Genomic DNA, 18,779 nt, shown 5'->3' with positions numbered 1-18,779 from the left:
ACCTCCACTTCTTTCCTAAACCAGCTTTGCTTCTATATCCCTAAAGATAAAAATTTCTGCCCTAAATAACAGTATAAACAGGGAGGGGGAAGCTTGTATTTTCATATCTTACATTGCTGAGATTTTTCTTCAGAAAAAGCTCCCAGGATAATTCCAACAGGAATTCAGTTGTGCAACTGATTCATATCACACACTCCATGTGAAAACTCTAACATTTAACTACTTCCAGACACACATTGCTCTTTTTAAAAAAGAAAATACATAAACTATGATGGGTATTTTTCTAATTATGAGGTCTTTGTCCATTATTCTCAAATGACATTACTTTTTTTTTCCAATTCAATAAAAACACAACAGTCCTACCACTTCCACTTTTACTTATGTCAAATTCAAATTGTCCTAAAAAGTAGTATAACAGTTCTCCATTGCTTAAAGCTTTTGAGAGTGGGCTTGTTTTTTTGGTGGGGTTATTTTGTGTTTAACAGTAGTTAAACTACAATTTTAGTAGTGGGTTATTTTACCATTAATGTTAAACTCTACATTCAGCAAGTCTTTGGTGCTAATAACCCCCAAGTGCCCTCTGGTATTTGGTGGAAAAGACCACTCAGAGCTATTTAACTTCAAAAATTAATGAAGAGCAGGTGCAAAAGCCAGGTTTCATAATGGTCTATTTTTGATAAAATAAGCATACTGTAACATAGATGCATAATAAATCTTTATATGCACAGTAGTTACTCCCATTTTTCATGGTTTTGCTATCCGGACAGTTTCAAATTACACCCAACTATTCAGTACACACATCAGCAGGAGTCCCTGCAAAAAACATTTTAACTATTACTTCACCATTATTAAATCTTTCAGGAAACTTCCTTACTCACTGTTCAGAACATTTATTTTTTCTTTACTCAGTGTTCAGAACACCTATTTTTAAGCTAACAGGTTTCAACTTAAAAAAAGAAAATTGCGAATTCATACGATCAGCCATGGCTCCAAGGTTCTACATCTCAGGGCCAACTCTAACACTGAGGGAAAGGACAACAATTTATGTGCCTTCCCAGTGAGATCCCACAAAGTTGGTTCACATTCATGCAGAAATGGTTACCATGCCAGCTACCAAATGTCCCTATGACTGACCTAGCAACAACAGTATCTTTTCCTGTTTTTAAGGAAAGCTCTGAACTCCATAATTTAATTTACCATTGTGCAATTTTATTTTGAAAATTCAAGATGAAAAAAAAGGTGGTGCATAAGAATACAGGACTTGAGGTCCAGAAGGAAATTACACTGGAAATAGGATTCCGTGGTGATTTCTTAAGAGAACACAATCACAGACATTCCAGAAATAGTTCAAAGGAGAAGATAACACCACAGTGAAGTGCTACTGACAGGTATTTTGTCTTAAATCTTTGATTTTGTGATGTTTACTCTTACCAAAAAATGTACCCACTTTTTCGCCCACACACCATAATTTACTGCACTTCAGACTGACATTTTTATACAGTTCTGAATAACTGCATGTTGTACAATTTCCCCTTCTACTAATTTCAGTTATTCAGTATAGCTAAGGCATAACCTACACCTTATCAATCACTTTTGGAAAAAAAAAAGGCAATGCAAACTTGTGTCTACAATTCATTAGAGTTGTGAATAGCTCATTGAACATGACTTTCACACACTCATGCAATCCCACCTTCTGAAAGAACACGAGATAAGGTTACTTTAATCCTTTCAAAGAACTGCACTATTTTGCCTTCCTTTTATCCCTTTAAATATCCTTCCTAGTTAAGAAATTAACATTTTCTCTCATACAATTCTTACACAAATTGTACTTTTACTTTTCTGCATCTCTTGTTAATTACATGATGTTATCTCCAATAATCTATTCATGAAGCACAGATAACTTTGGTTACCAATAAAAGGGAAAACTTAGCATAAATTGCTTAGCACAAAGTTAATCTTATAAAGCAAGGAATAAAGAGGATCTAACAGCTATTATATGATTTATCAGCTTCTCTAAAAGGGTCACTCCACTTTCTTCATGAGACTAATTAAATACCTTAACAATGTCATTGAAACGTCATGAATCTTTCAATAAAATACACCCTGCCTGTACAACATGTTTTCATTTATTAATCTCACTTAAAATGCAAAGAACTAGGAGAATCCCATTGACAGTTAAGCAGGGCCACTCAGTTAATTCTTCTTATATGGTTTAAATGCAAAGAATAATGACCACTATAACCTATGACAATTAAAACTATAGCCATCTGTCACAAGATGTTAATCCTCTTATTTCAGCAGCCCCCAGACTTTTAGAAAAGCTTTCCTAAACTGCCTACCTCCTGTGCAAGAAACTGACTTTTCATCATCTTGTGTAGGAAACCCTGCTCATATATCTTGGATATGGTTCAAAAATTTCCAAGTAGAAATACTTATCCCTATCTTCCATGAAATATGGGTCTTCAAGTTTCACAGTATTTTTTTTAGTTTGCACAGCATACAGAAAGGAATGACTCGTGGAAATTTGTAATTATAAAATTAATTTTGATACTTTTAAAATACAGTTTCAATGACCTAGTATTGCTTTTCTGATGCCTATAACAATCACCTAAGTCCATCAAGGTGAAATAAAACCTAACAAGCACCATGGTTTTCCCAAAAGATTTAGGAAAATCTCACCTAATATAAAAGACACACCTTGAATTCATGCCAATCATGGACAAAAAAGTTCAGAGTGCCCATAAAAGTCCAGACAACAGTTTTATGCTACCTACATAAGTATTTTCAAAGTTTCTGGAACATATTTTCTGAGGGGAAAACACATAACTAGCCAAGCAGTGGTTAAAGTCTGTGGACTGCACAGATCCTGGCACTACAGGCACACTGAGTCACAGAGAATGGGTTGATATTCTCAACTGAACTGGAAGTAATTTTTAATATTAAAATGTACCACACAACTTGGATGAGCTCCTCTCTGACACTACACAACTCCAAGAGATAAGAAAGTGTTTGGAGGCTTAGGCAGAAGTCCAGGTCATCTGTAGGGAAATCACCAATGCCCGATTTCACTGTTTAGGGTCTTAAAGTAGAATTTCCATGTCAGCCAACATGGTAAACCAGTACAAGCAAGGAGAGAAAGGCATGGAATCCCCTGTTATTTAAACCAACTCATGATCAAATAGCTAAAACAAATAACACAGGCAATGCAGACAGAGATTGGTATTCCCAGCAGACTGACAAACCCTAACAGCTAAGGAGACTAAAGCTGAAAATTTTAACTGTTATATACTAAAAGTGTCCCTTTTCAGCAAGTTTCAGGGCATCCCCACAACACATCCAGCAGGAAGAGATTCATGCTGCAAATGGAGACAAAACCAGTCCCAATTTCAGTGTGTTTCTAAGAGAAGCACCAGAGCAGATGGGCCCACAAGCAACCACATCTCCACAGGAGAACTTCTGCTTCAGAGAGTCCTTAATGAAATACAGACAGAGAAAACGTACTGGTAACAAGATCCCAACTCCAGATTCAAATTCCTAATTTAAAGTGCTGATGTGCAAAACAACCACACTCCCATCCGTCTATTTGGTATGGATGAAGGAAGTGCCCCCAGCAGAGACAGGCCATAATGAGAAATAGTGTGACAGACAAGCTTCTGCAATCTGCACAGACTGAGGGAAGAGTAAACCCACACCTCCCAAAACACAAACCTAAGGAAGTTCTTTAACACTAAATTGTTAAACTAATTCATCTGGAAGATTCAGTTTCACTTAAGTTTGCAATCCTCTGCAGGAGTGGGGTGTGGAAGAGTGCACGATCATTTTTGTTTTATGCCCTCTAACTTTTAAGGTTAAGTACAACACAACAAATTGGGGAAAGAATGTAAGAGACATTGATGTCATTTAGAGCAATGAATCCCCCTTGAAAAACGAGGATTTCATCATCATTTAGTGAAAGACAGTAAAATCCTTCTGCATACATTTTGTGCTGACAGCTAAACAGTTTTATGGATGTGTAAAGAATTAGGAACCCCTCCTGTTCTCAGAACTAATGAGGTAAGATCTTCCCCTTGGACTTTGCAGAAAATACTGCATGGAAATATTATCATGGTGTTTATTTGTATCTTGGTGGCCTGCAAGTCACTAACAATTAGAAAAAACTTGAGCCTACAACTAAACTGGATAATGAATATCAAATTCAAGATCTCTACCTACATCACACTCCAAGATTGAAGGTGCAGTTACAATTTATTTAAAAACAATCTCAGAATCTCAATGGGACCTGGGGATGATGCTTCTCTCTTTAACAAGAAATGGTGAGGTTGCTACAAAAAAAGTCAAAAAGCAGACAACTTTATAGAAAACAAAAATGAGAATTGCTGCTAACCTGGATTTTGAAAAGGACCCTGATTATTTAGTAAGCAAATTACTGGATTGATGGCTTTTAGTTCTGTTAGGAAATCTCATTTTTGAGATGTTCTGCACATCACTGACCTTACAAACACATTGATGTGAGAACTTTACATACTCAGAGTTCCCAACATACCTGCAAGTACTATTCATGCATTGGGTATGAAGACCTGAATATTTTCATCATTTTACAGTCAACCCATAATATCTCTGAATTGCCTTATTTTATTGTAACAGTAGTGACTTACTGCTTTATAATAAAATGAAGCATTTTCACTCTCACATTCTAAAGAATTAACAAGAACTGAAGACACAGAAGGTGAACAAACACCAGTTTACAGATTTATTTTTTCATATTGTGATGACATAAATGTACTGAGTTATCTTTTAAAAGCACATTTACTCATCTCCGTGAAATAGCTTAAGATAACTTTACTATCATCTAATTCTTTCTAGTATTATAATAGATACATTTTAGTTCTCTACTCAGTGTTTAAGCTCTAGATTACTCTTACTGTATTGTACTCAGCAGATTGTATATATTTTAACTGGATTTCTTTATAAATCTTGATTTCTGTAAAGTAACTCTTTAACAGTGCTTAATTAACAGCAAAATAGCACATTCATAATACTTTTCCCTCTTTGCACTAACAAAAGCTAGTGCTTTGCTTACAATGGATTTTTTAAAAGCTTCACATTTCATTCAGAGAAATATACAAAAACCAAAGTACAACCTACATATCTGGATAAACAAAACCTGTTTTACTGTAAGGGCGCCTGAGCACTTGCACCATCCTTGGAGATATTCAGAAGCCATCCACACATGGTCCTGGACAATTGGCTTCAGGTGGCCCTGCTTGAGCAGGGGGATGGACCAGGGGACCTCCAGAGCTTCCCATCAACCTCAGCCCTTCTGGGACTCTGGGACTCTGTGTTTAGCAGGTACTAAAGCTGAGATTGAAGAAAATCTACCATCATTAACACAGGGGGAAAAAAATCTCCACTACTGGTTCTCCTTGGCTGGGCTAAACAGCAATCACCTTACAGAAAGATAAATGAGAGTAAAATATAAATGCACAAGTTTTCTACTCCATTTTACTGCCTACAGAGCACGTGCACACAGGAGCCAACACGACAAGTTAAAGGGTTACTGCATTTAGAAACCAGCTATTTCTCTCTTATTTAATAGCTGTTACCATCATGTTTAGCTGCTGCTGCTCCTCCTGCAGATGGGAATTCATTGATATGATTAAATTTGATGGTATGATAATGTATGGTAATCGTGATTAATCAGAAGCCCACTAGCAAATGGAGGATGTTGGGTATTATGTCACCTGCATTTTAAACTGCTTTCCCTCCATGGCAGCCTGACAATACTTGACAGCTGGAGAGATCTCATGCTGCATTTGCTTGCTACTACTTATAGATCTGATAAGAGAAAGTGCCCATCATTCCTTCACTATCTAAAGTGCTGTAATTACAGAGCTTTGCAGTCAAGTTGTGAAAACTGTACCTGTTAAAAACCAAAGCCTTTTGCTAGCTGCTGAACAAGTCTGTCTCACATCTGCAAGGGCTATAATCTGAAAGAAATGTAATTTGATGCAGCAGTCTCATTCAAACATGATTTGCATGAAATGCTGTGTAAAGCAGTATCCAAGAAATGTCAATCAACACCACCTGATACCATGTATTCTGTTAAATGGAAACAAAATGCTTTCTACACTACCTGTGATCTGCCACTACTACACAGCAATAGAGGGAAAATTTCATTTACTGTTACTCATTACGGTGAGGCCATAGCTAAAGCAAAATAATTGTGAGGAAGTAAGAGAATCATTTTCACAAGTGGCTTTTTATTTCCATTAACAGTTTGTCTCCTACATACGCACTGCTGCAAACATGTACAGGTTACTAAATATCAGTTTAAAATGACTGCCTGTAGTCAGATGCAGGGCTCTAATTTGTCCTTACTATGTGGACTATGAGTCCACGTTATTAACAATTGCTAAAAAACCCTTACTCACATGTAGCAACTCATGATTGAATTTGAAAAAAACGGGGAAAGAATTCCATCTCTATTTGCAATTCCCACAACACACAACAAACAAACACTTTTGCAAGGAGTTTTGTTTTCAAAAGCACTGCAAATATCTGCCTCTAAATCCTGTAAGAGGTGGTGCAGCCACAGACCCAGGCCCACTGTAATGCCACTAAGCCAACCCATGTTTGCTAAAATGGCAGTGGGGTGATCCATGACAGTCCAAGGATCACCTGGGAAAAATAAGTAATGTACCTTTTACAATTAATTTGTATAGCACTAATATATTGCTTTTTTAAAAGAAATGTTTCAAACAACTGACCATGAAGGACAGCAACTTCTGTTATGAGCAAAGATTAGTCACTTGTTTAAAAAACCTCTCACAGATGAAATCAATAAAGAAGTGCTTAAAAACAGTGCCAGGAACACAACACTCGAAAACTCAGAAATCAAACTACTGACTCCAGAAACGATGGAAAAATTAACCAAAACTGGTCAACTACCCTTCACATCATCCATTTGAGACACCACCTGATGTGCTGGATGTCAAGTGGAAGCATGTTGAATGAGAACATGAAGAAAGTCTACTAAGGTTTTTGCTGCTTAAGGAAAAAAATGTATTGTTTGAGATAAAGATTATTTTAAAAATAAGTCCTAAGTTCCAAAAGCAAATAATGTCAAAATCCCCTGGGAATAAAACAGACATACAACACTGGCTATTCACAAGGGCCTGAGAGAGTCACCCTGACAAAGTCTTAAAAATACTAAATAAAACATGATTTATGTTTTACAATTCAGCTTCTTCAGACATGAATCCAAGAGTTATCTGAAAGACACCCACCCAGTGCACTAAGATGTCCTATCAAGAGAGAAAATCTTGGTGCATTAAAAAATAGCAAAGCCTTCCTGGCACAAATTAGTCAGGTAGACACTGGTGCCACTTCATCTTGTACTTAGTGCCACTTCAGACTGTTCCCAACTTCAGCTCTGAAACTCAAGTTGACCAAAGGTGTCTGTGGGCTGAGAAATCCCTCTCTTCTGCCTTTAGCAGGGTCTCCCAGTTCTCTCTTCTCTCCAAATGCCCCACACTACAGCCACAAATCTGGATGCTAGGGATACTTCACAATTTCTGGCTGAAGAACACTGACACCCTCTCTCTGCCACATTCCATCCCAAAGTGGGCATGACAACACTTCCACTTCTCTATGTCCATAAAATACTGCACCTGTGCGTCATGTAGTATTACTTCAGTGTTCCTAAGTTAAATAAATGATGTTTGAAGCTAAAAGCTTCTATACATTTTTCTTCAGGCAAACACTGTAATATTTCAGACCTGGAATGTGCTGGTGGACTCAGATAAGTTGATGGTCCAGATTTTTTCAACCCTTAACTTCCAGCTTCACACTCACTAATGCACTCTCTAGCCCCTGTAACAGTCAGTTAGCAGCAGCATTTATATAATAAAAAGTGTTTTGAAATACCTCTAAGATTTTCTATTTAATCTTCTCTTCCTCTGTTTTACCCCATCTCTCTTCACAGAACACAGGAATTGAAAGAGGAATTAGCCAAGATAACAAACACTGGATGAAGGACAGAAATCACAGTGGTCCCTCTTGTGTAACATAAAACCCTCCAGCTCCTTCCCCTGCACTGGGGCATCCACAAGAATTAGTAAATTGGTCAGAAAACACATGAAAAGTTCAGAAGAGCCATATAAGTAGTCTGTGAATAAAATCTCCTGTGACATTCCTGTAAATGGATCAGTTTGCAAAGTAGACTTTGTGAGATACCACCTGTGACAGTGGGACAGGAACTCTGGAAAAGGCCTCTTAACAACTTTAAAGCAAAGGCAGAAGATAAAGCCAGAACTTCAGAAGGACTCTGCCAAAGAGGTTATTTAATCTATTCTTTAAACTGTTTAAAGAAAACATGTAGTTGGCACTTGCACAGGTCCAGGTTAATTCAAACCATGCTTTCAGACTGGATTACTGTGAATCATGGCCCCGAGCACTGTGCAATTCAAACAGAACTCACATCCTTAACTCCCAGATCCCACAAGTGCACCGTGTTTCTCAGCTGTGGCACACCTCAGATGCACCATTCATTCAGTCCTTGTCAGCTACAAACAGCTCTCCAACACCATTCACACCAAGTCATCTCAAATGCTCAGAGAGTAACAGGTAAGACAACTTGATTGCTTGATTCAAGATTACTCTAAGTGTTAAAATAACTCTGTGCACACAACACAGATTCATTCCCTTGTGTCTTTTCCAGTAGTCCCTCTCTAAACACTCCAGGAGTTAAGTTTTAAGAAAGAAATAACTGAACAATGAGCTCTACCTTGAAATACTAAAATTGAGATTCAAGATTAAGGGAATTTAATCAGCCCCCACTCTAAGCAGGTTTAGTCCTGATCAACACTAGCCTGACACAGCACTACATTATTTCCTATAATTTAGGTCTCACACCATATGTTAACATGCTCATTACAACTTTGTTCAACCCTTCAATTACATCCTTCTGCAGAAGGTTGTAAGAATTAACCATTACATGGTTACAGAGTCATTTCATCAGCCCTAAATTAACAACACCTGGTTTCCAATAGATTTAGGACTGGCAATTGATTAGCTCTGATTGAAGTTCTTCCCATATTTGGAGCACACAGGCTCTCTGCACTGAGAGGTTTCTCTCCTAGATAAGATAGAAACTCAGAGATAAATTTTTCCTTCAGTTATGGCATTGCCCACTTCTGATCTCTTCTTGCAGGAACTTAATTACTCTTCATGTTTCCACCTCTGTCACATTCAATGAAAAGAAACCATCCAGTTCAAAGTTCAAGGAGAAACCAGATTGCAAATATTTAATTCTAATCCCACTATCTTTTAGAAGCAAAGCAATCAGAGAAATCAGTTAACTATTATCCTTTGATTATGCAATCTTAAAAACAAGAGCAAATTCAAGTTATTACATATCCAGAGATTCTTTATACAATGAAGAAAAGGCTGAATGAACTGTACATAGTCTGGAGTAAGTCTTTGATCTTTTTCAAATGGCTTGTCAGAATTGTCTAACCACTGCTGCATTGCTTTAAGTCAACATTTATACATAAACAAGTGAATTATAATAGCACAAAGGCATCTGACATGTAACAGCAAAAAAGGTAGTTCTGCAAGATAAAACGTTAGTCAGAAAGTAAATTTGTCTTCAGCTCAAGAGCTAACATACTACATTTAATAAAACAAACATGAGGTATGTACACAGTGACACTTAATTCCTAATCCTAATATGACTGATAACCCATGCAAAATTTATAAAGTACTTCATAGGGGAAGTCCACTTTATAACCCAGTGAGCCATGCAAAGATGAAGCAACTTTCTCAGGGTCATGCAGCACCTTACTGCTGAAGTAGGAAAAAAACCAGGGCAACCAAATGACAGTGCCAGACCCTCACAGTTAAGTCAGCCCTCCTCATCCTCTTCCTTATGAAAATTTAATTATACTGACTCTTCTCTGTGCACTGCTAATATAAATAAGAAGACAGCAAGCAGTCAAGTTTCTCCTGCAGGCTAAAGGAGCAATGGGCCAACACAAAAATGTTCAGTTTACTTTATTCCCTTTTAAAAACTGCTGCATTTACATCAGTTAGGTTTGTAATACTTCTCAACTTGCAACCCCAAAAGTGAACAGAACTAAAATCTAATTTCACACTCAATTTAAATAAAAATTAATTTCCAATTTTTCTACGCTGATGTAAACACACTTCAAAGATGCCAATTACAATGCCTTTACAGATACTCCTTATCTTCCAATTTCTTTTCCATACGAAATTGTGTTTACTGGCAAATCAACTTAGTATCAAAGAAAAACAAATGCATGACACTTGTTTCCATAAAAAATAACAATTAAAATTTCTTTCAAAATGTAAATAAGGTCTCCCCATAATACTAAAGTGAAGAAACTATTTCCTCCGAAAACCAATATAATTTTAGTTTTTAAAAAAGCTCAAAAAATTTTCCTTAGGATACAACATGAATTTACGTAAGGAAGCTGTGGGTTTACAACTCAATTTTTTAAGACTTCACAGAAGAAATGCAGCAATGTAAAGACTGTTTCTCTGCAAAATACAGTTATCACAATTCCTCAGCCACAAGTCATGTATGAAAAATATTCTGCATTAAAAACAACCAGGTCTGCACTGCGCAATCAAAAGTCACAGACGGTTTCTGAAATTTGCTTCTTTCCAGTACATCTGATCTCTGTGCCAGAGATAGTTCACAGATATTCAGACATCTATTTTCCTCCTTCAGCACTGCACACAACATTTTTTTCGTGTGTTTTATATATTTGGGAAGGATAATGTACTCGTTTTTACCTGAAAATATTTTAGGTAATATTGCAACCTAGGTCTTTTGCTTATTCTGATACCCTGCTAACCATTTCAACTAGAAATGTAGTATAACAAAACTGAAATGATGAGAAAAGTTCCAGAAGCATACTCTTTCCATTCATAGAGTTTAAAATAATTATGAAGTGAAATTAACCTAGTGAAGCAGGTAAGTGTCTGGTTTGTTTTCAAAATTAGAAACATAAAAGAAAGCAAGGTCATGCAATGTCAGTTCTATTTTTTTCATAAAAAACAGAGTGTTGAAATACCTTTAGTAATGATAAAAATGATTGCTGCATTTTACAATAAATACATATGACTGCTTTTTAAGCTTAGGGATTATTTCAAATAGCCTTTTATTATATCAAATAAAATAAGGATTTTATTTATACAGAAAGAGTTGAGTAATAAAATGAAGCCCATACTCCTTAAGACAAGATGCATTCATGCCTTTCCCACTGGAGAGACTGGTTCAACAATTTTACAGTTAAACAAAATTAATTCTACTCTCAAAAATCCATTGACCTTAAGCTTTTAACAAACATTTTCAACTGCAGAGTGTATTGTCAATATTTACAAATCCTTAAAATTATATTTCACTAGAACAGCTTTTATTTGCTATATTAATATTTCCTTGCAAATGTATGCTTATCCATATCAGAGAAGAAGAAACAGCTGCTACTCACAGGAAATCTCTGGGGTCCTACAGCAGGTCTTGGCTGGGCAGGAACTGGCAGCAAGGGCACTGAAACAAGAAGCACCTTTTAACACCATTTGTTTTACCTAACAGTTGTTGTAGTTATTTCCAAAAGCATTTGCAATAAAAAGCCATGATTAAAATCTGCTACTTTTACTCTCACATGTCACAGTTCCCACAATTAACTTTGAGCAACCATTCCCTCCCCTACAACATGCAACAGGGCAATTAGGATTCTCCTAGTTAATTTGCATAATTTAGTTCTGCTTTTTTCCAGAATTAAATTGCTCCTTGTTGCAAGAAGACAAACTAGAATAGTTATTCAGCCAAAGACATCCCTTAGACAAAGCTGACAGAGACACTAACAACAATTTCACGTTTTATAGAAGGATACATGATTAATTTGCCTTCTCAACTTCACGACACTCAACGTTTCCAAGGCATCTCCCAGTCTCACCACCAAACTACCACAAGGAGCATGAACATAAGAGACACTAACTGGTAAAAAACACTGCTCACGAGGGTAGGAGGAGGCAGGCAGCTGCAATTAACAGCACACAAAAACTACTTAGTCTGTCTGGCCTTGCCACCACAGTGGGGTGTGTGTGTGCAACTGTGATCACAGAACTGCTGATCTCAGATGAAAGACAGAGATTGCACAGAGATACCAAGAAGAATCAAGAGACCTTTTCCTGAAAAAATAACCTCTAAAAGTAGTATTTCAGGGGGATTAACATGGATGATTTGCCCTTACAACTGCACTTTGAAATGCTAGGCACAAAAAGCTATTTCCCAAAACATTCACTTAATGGTATGACAAAATGCACAAAGTGCTACAGCTGGATCACCCCGGGAACTGAGCCTATATTCCAATCTCGAATACAAAGTGTAACAACAGTTTTCTATTTTCCAGGGCACTTTTTATTTACTCTCACAGTTGTGTAAGTGGTAAAAAATACAAACATGTCCACATTAAATGAAAGGCCTAGAGAAGTTCAATAAAGCATTTCCAACCACATAATGTGGTTGCTCATTTACTAAAAGCTTTTAGTAAGATTCTTCTCCAGTTTGTTTTTAGCACTTCTGCAAGTGAGAGGGAAACATTTCCCAGGCAGGGTTAAACACTGACTTTGCAGACAGCTCCTGTGTTACACTTCAGAGCAGGAAAGATGCTAAGAAATGCTTCTAGTGTGAGAGAGAAGTTGGGTGCATTTCCCAACACAGAGCTGGCTAAGATGCCTCAAAAATCCCTTTTCCCTTGGTAACCAAGGCACAAGAACTAATGCATTAGTGAGGTTTTTTTCAGTTCATGTCCATGCCTGGCTTCTATCCACTTTCATTAAGTACTTGTGGTTTGCTGGTTCAGAGACTGATGGGGTAAACTAACTGCAGTAGTCTTTCAGCACAGGAGGACTGTGAGCAAGCTCTGTATCACATTACACCAGAAAATGACTGCAAGAGTTTCATCCTGACTTCTAATGAACATCTGTTGGTATCAAACAGCCATGGCCACACAGAAAAAAATTGGTAAGATGCTCTTGACAGACCTAGTCCTAAAATAGTTCAGGTACTACAGGTCAAAGAGGCACTGAGAAAAATGGCATAAGGTGGGAAATGTAGAGAAATGTCAACTGAACAAGAGTATATTTCAGTATCCTGCCTCCAGCAGTAGCATATAAATTCATATATTTATATATTTTCAACAAATTAATTTAATACTCATGAAAGATAGTAGTTCAAACTCTGTGCCCTTTCAATCCTTGGACACTTGCTTAAGCAGCAAAGAAGTCTCAAGCCCTCATTTACTTGATGTCAAATATTCCATAGGTGTGAAAAGTATGTTTCAAAAATAATACACAGCATGTTGTAAGAAACTATTTTAAGAAGATTAAATTGTTTCTTGCTATAAATTCCAACACTATACTGGAAAAGATGAAGAAGCAATTCCCACACTGATTATTCAGGAGAATTACAACGTGATTGTTCCCAAGACACCAAACAGTTTTCAAAAGGTAAATGGCATAGTGAGCTGCCACAAACTGCTCATTAGTTCATGTCAATTTTGGCAGCACCACAGGATCCCTGAAATAGTTACTGGTGGTATAAACATTTAAGGGGAAAAATGCAACACCTATTATCACAGGTTAAATCAGTACTTCACAGTGCATCTATGTACAGTTGTCCTGCACTAATAAATGGATCATACTCAAGTATGGACACACATTCAGCAAAAATCACTACCTACAACTCAAAAATAATTTGCAGAATAGGACACAAAAAAAAGATATGAGACAAGACAATAATAGATATGGGATTCAAATGCCACAGGAGGCACAGCTGAACACCAACTGCACAGTACCTGCAGCAGGCATCCACAGAGCCTCATCTTTTAGGGGCTTGATAGTCCAACTCCTTAATCATTTATGAAACTTCAAAGACAAAAAATGGTAGCAATCCATTTGAAACAAAACTGACTTGAAAGTTACTGGTTTTTTCAAATCAGGATTCAAGGCTGGGCAGGGAGATGGTGGCCACTGTAAAGAGATTTGCCTTTGAAACATCAAAGGAATAGGCCTATGACAGGATTCCTCAACAGTGTTTCTACTCCTTTTCAGGCTGAAGTGGTTGTCTAGTAAGAGCTCTTATAGATGGTTTTTTATTCACATGAAAATTTTGTAGCAATTTACAGGAGGTTTGAGTGTATTTTAGAAAATACTGATACAGTCTAAGTATTGGAATATGTATCCCAATATAACCAGTTAGATGGTGCCTAGGCCAGTTCTGACCTTCGCTGCTGGGCCACAGGCAGCTCTGCGGTGTTATACCTCAAAGATACCTTGGCTGGCGGCAGAGTGCAGCGGGGCACAAGACAGGACTCTGTTCTCCTCAGGGGAGAGCTTCTGGCGATGGTGAAGAAAAGAAGGGAGCGGATTCTGCTAGAAGGTAGCCAGATGTTTATTCCATGAGCACAGATACGTCTGCACTGGGCTACTGCTGATAACAGAACAAAGCCGCATGGTCTCATTCACATTTTATAAGCTCAGGACAGGGGAAGGGGAGGGGACAGGTGAGTCACCAACCAGGTGAAGGGGCAGGGTCTCCAGGTACTAGGGTCACCTATCACACGACGCCTTGCTGGTGTGTTAGCCTGATTGACAGGGCACACTCAGCGAGGGGCGAGGGGGAAGGGAGAAGGTAAAACAGGATATTGCAACACACCACAACATCTCCAACACACCACAACATCTAAGCATTTCAAGACTTACTCAAACCAAAAAGATGTTTAAAAAGTGTATTTCTATGATCTGCACTTAGGAAAAGTGTCCCTGGTGCTGACAATTAGAAGCGTGTGAGCTTTATCCTGCCATAAAATTAGAGAGGAAAAAATGCCAGTCTACACTAAAACATGACAGCACACCATTAAAATTACCAGAACCTAAGTGTGCATATCATGCACTTCTAGACATGGCATTTTTAGCTTCCAGGCATCACATTTTCAACAAGAGAATCCCAATAAACTTTGCATCTATCTCACTGCATTCTCTAATGTGTAAAGCCTCTCATGTATCTGGAAATATGTTCAGCCAGCAAGGAGCAGGACATCGTCAAGAACACAAAGTCAATCTCATCTTTCATCCTTCCTGTTACCCTGAAAGAAATGAGGCTGCAAGTGGAACACATCCTTTTGGTGCCAAACCAGTCTCTGCTTACTGGGGATTCAAGCAAATGCATTAAAGGAAGACTTTTTAAGAGGAAGCTTGGAACAGCACTTCCTACACTGGAATTTCTATCTACCACTTGCCTGCAGTGACTGCTTTAAAATTCACCTTAATATGCAAAAACCATTGAAGATGTTAGAATTATGCTCATTTATCTACAGAAAGCTCCTAACTTCCAACACATTTTCACATTTTCCTTATGTGTGCAAGTGTTTACTTTCATGTGACATAACTGTACTGCTACAGATTAGGACTGAGATGGCCCCTACTCTCAGTCACTGCAGGAGACTCAGCTTCCAAGAGATGCTCTCTAATCAAGAAGACGAAATTTCTACAGTGACTTAAAAGATAATATTTAATAGTATGCTGCACATCTATTAGCAGAAAAACTCAGTAGTCTTGCCAAGTAAAATGAATGGCACAAAGGGATTTCAGATGAAGCAGCTGCCATCAATACACAGAGCACAGAATGTCCTTGCTGAATGCAGGTTTTAACACCATTCAACAATCTCAACTCACTCTGCAGGGCTGCTCAGTCTAGGAGAACCTGAACTTCTACAAGTCAAGAAATGAATGTGCACATAAAGTCAGCAGATCTAAGATCTGAACAACCCCAAAACACCCTCCCCTTTACAAATCCAATACTGAAGATTTCCTAACCTGCAGGAGGTACACAGCTTTCTGGAAATAAGGATGTACATAAAGACTGAAAAACTGAACAAGATCAAGCAAGAGACCTGCAACAGATACAATGCCACAGACAGTGGTAAAGCTGAGAAAAGCCTGAAGCTGCCCAGCAATGTGAAAAAAAAAACTCCTCAGACAAAGGGAAGAAAACACATTAAGATATTTCTGACATTAGGCAAAAGCACAAACTCTCAGTAGCCATTCCCAGGATTATGATCACATTATTGCTTACCTAGATAGAAAAGATTTAGTACTGTTTCACAGGGACAGAGAAAAGGCATCTAGAATAGTCTAAAAGCAAATTTTGCTTCTCATTAAACAGTAACTTACTTTGGTAGTGCTAGAAAAATGCACAGAAGGTACAAATCCACAAGTAAAGATTCTTTTGGAGTGTTTCCAGATAATCTGTCCTGATGCATAATTTTGTGAGAAGCACCACAGGGAAAAGCAAAATAAACTCTGACAAAGCCATATGTGAGGAGCAAAACAGACCTCTATACTCTGGCAATATTCTACCCTGCCAAATTCCTGCTTTTCATTGGTCAAATCAATGAAGCAAAGATAGCACTGGCTTGGAGTTCTGCTGATGTGAAGAAGGGGAACATAGAGAAAGCCTAATGGCAAATATGTATAAATATTTATGTATTTCTTTAGTCTGTCTTGTCCCAACATAATCAGAAATCAGAGCTATGCAGGTATCTTTTTTTAACCCTCTTTGGGATTAAGCACTTCCTAAATAAGCAGCAGTATAAACAGCTTTGCTGAGAGCTACCCTAAAAAATGTAGCTCAAATGCTTGTGTTAACTTAGAGAAAACATATATTTGCAAATCAAAACAATTACAGATGTGCTTTTGGGAAAGGAGAATTGAGAACATGTATCTTGTCAAGAAAGGACAGCAACTGGTATCTTTCACAGAGTAAGTACCTCAGTACCCTCTCACCGAAACTGGTAGACAGTCCTGAAAATTTACAAATTGCAGTACTTTCCTAGTTTTGAAAAATGACATTTATTGTTTTTTGAAAAGCACATTCTCTTTTCAGCTTCCATTTTTAATGCTCTTCTCAGGCTTTACATTAAAATAGCAAACATGGCAAAAGCTGAAAAGGCTTTGCTTGTTCAGCTGGCCACAGTCCAACAACATTATGTCTTACTTCAGGCAAAACATTTGTTTCAAGCTTCAAGAAAAAAAACCCAGCAGCCTGAAGCACATTTCCATGAAGTGATAAACAAACAAATTGTTCCATCTCTGGCAAAGAATGAGATGAGTCACGCTTGCATGACTGGCAAGGTGCTGAGCTCGCTCACCTTGTACCGGCGTCACCACGGTCCCCTTGAAATGCGGATTGATGTGGATGTTCTTCGGCTGCTGGGGGGTCACTGGAGGGGGAGTCATCATTATTCGAGGTGTTTCTATCTGAGGGGGCATATGTAGCCCTGGAGGAGGAGAAGAATGATGCTGATGCTGTAAAGGAAGCAGAGATTGTAACTGTTGCTGCTGCTGCTGCTGTTGTTGCTGCTGTTGCTGTTGTTGTTGCTGCTGCTGCTGTTGCTGCTGGAACAGACTCATAACAGGTTGCTGGTGTGTTGGAATTAACCTCTGTGAGTGAGTCTAAAGTCAGACAAAAGAACAGAGTCACTAGGCTTTAAAGTTAAAATATCCTGACATAAATGAGCACAAAACCAAGACATCTCTGGAGAACAATTAAGGGCAATTATGAACAAAAAATTTATTTTCCCTAAAATCAACTGGATCCACCGAAAACCATCAGCACAGGAAAGCAAAGGAGCAATCAAAAACATTCATGTGAAGAAGAAAGCAACAAAGAGCAAAGAAGCACAGGGAATTCAGACATATTCACTCATTTTTAACAATGAAACTGTCTGGTTTCATATGTAGTCAGGGCTCTGCATAGGTCAGTGTTATTAACTGCAATAAGGTTTATGTGGAGATCACTAGAAATCTGAATCCTAGTACCACAACAAATCCACTACCTCTTCTCTCATGTATACAAGAGTCTCTCTCAGATAACAGACCTAGCACTAGCAACAAAAGTTAAAATACAAATTCAGGCATCAGTGCAGCACAAATTCAAATATTCTTTAATATCAGTGCAGCACACCTATCTATACTGCTTGAAGAAAAAACTAATTTGAAGATATATTTCAAAGGTCTCCTTCCAAACATAGAAGAAAGTCTCTTGCTGCTCAACTCCTAGAAACAAATGGTCAGAATCAGTGATAATAAAAAAAATAGTGTCTCTTCTCAGAGACATTCTTCTGCCTCTCAAGTCACTGTTACTAGATCTCAGTCCTACACCAGCAACTTCCAATAGGCAGTGCAAGAAGAGGCCCAAGGAGGCAACCTTTTAGCAACAAAGGTGTGACAGACTGTTTCTTGTTTCTTTCAGGGTACATAAAGCAAAGCAGCTACATAGTATGCACAAAAAGACACTGTGATGAACACAAAAATATTTACACTTAAAATCAAAATAGCTTGCAATGACTGCAGCAAAACAGAAAAAAATATTCAACCTTCACTGCTTAAAAAGCACAAAATTTACTACTGCAGGGCTCTCAAGCACTGAGATATCCACTGACTCCTGCTAGTGACCAGCAGCTACTTACTGCTGTTGGAAAAAATCACCTTTGTTTTAACACAGATGATCTTGTCCTGCAAAGATACATAAAGACTTTGTTCTACAATCTCAGCTTCCAGTATATTTTATGACAGTGAACAAAAATAAGCGTTGACCTCTTGATCACTTGCTGGAGATGGTTTTGGTTTTTGTAAGGTTTTTTTGATGGGAAAAGTAAAGCCTTAATATTGTGATACAAAGCACAGCA

The 18,779-nt window shown here is 37.8% G+C and overlaps 1 protein-coding gene across 5 annotated transcripts in view; it reads right to left on the bottom strand.

Moving 5' to 3' along the window:
* Positions 1-18,779, bottom strand: part of RBM33 (RNA binding motif protein 33) — a 103,445-nt gene that overhangs the window by 48,838 nt on the left and 35,828 nt on the right. For 4 of the 5 annotated variants that reach the window (XM_074551623.1, XM_074551698.1, XM_074551820.1 and 1 more), the window contains exons 9-10: positions 17,241-17,397; positions 11,517-11,575 (exon numbers count right to left, since the gene is read on the bottom strand). In XM_074551623.1, coding sequence (XP_074407724.1) covers positions 11,517-11,575; positions 17,241-17,397 — 216 coding nt within the window. Of the gene's footprint in view, positions 1-11,516; positions 11,576-17,240; positions 17,545-18,779 lie in introns of all 5 variants that reach the window. The other variant, XM_074551563.1, reaches the window with a different exon arrangement.

Source organism: Zonotrichia albicollis, chromosome 1, assembly GCF_047830755.1.
Source record: "Zonotrichia albicollis isolate bZonAlb1 chromosome 1, bZonAlb1.hap1, whole genome shotgun sequence".
In the NCBI taxonomy this organism is placed as follows: Eukaryota; Metazoa; Chordata; class Aves; order Passeriformes; family Passerellidae; genus Zonotrichia; species Zonotrichia albicollis.
The sequence above is the reverse complement of the archived record's forward strand: the minus strand, read 5'-3'. Positions and strand labels throughout refer to the sequence as shown.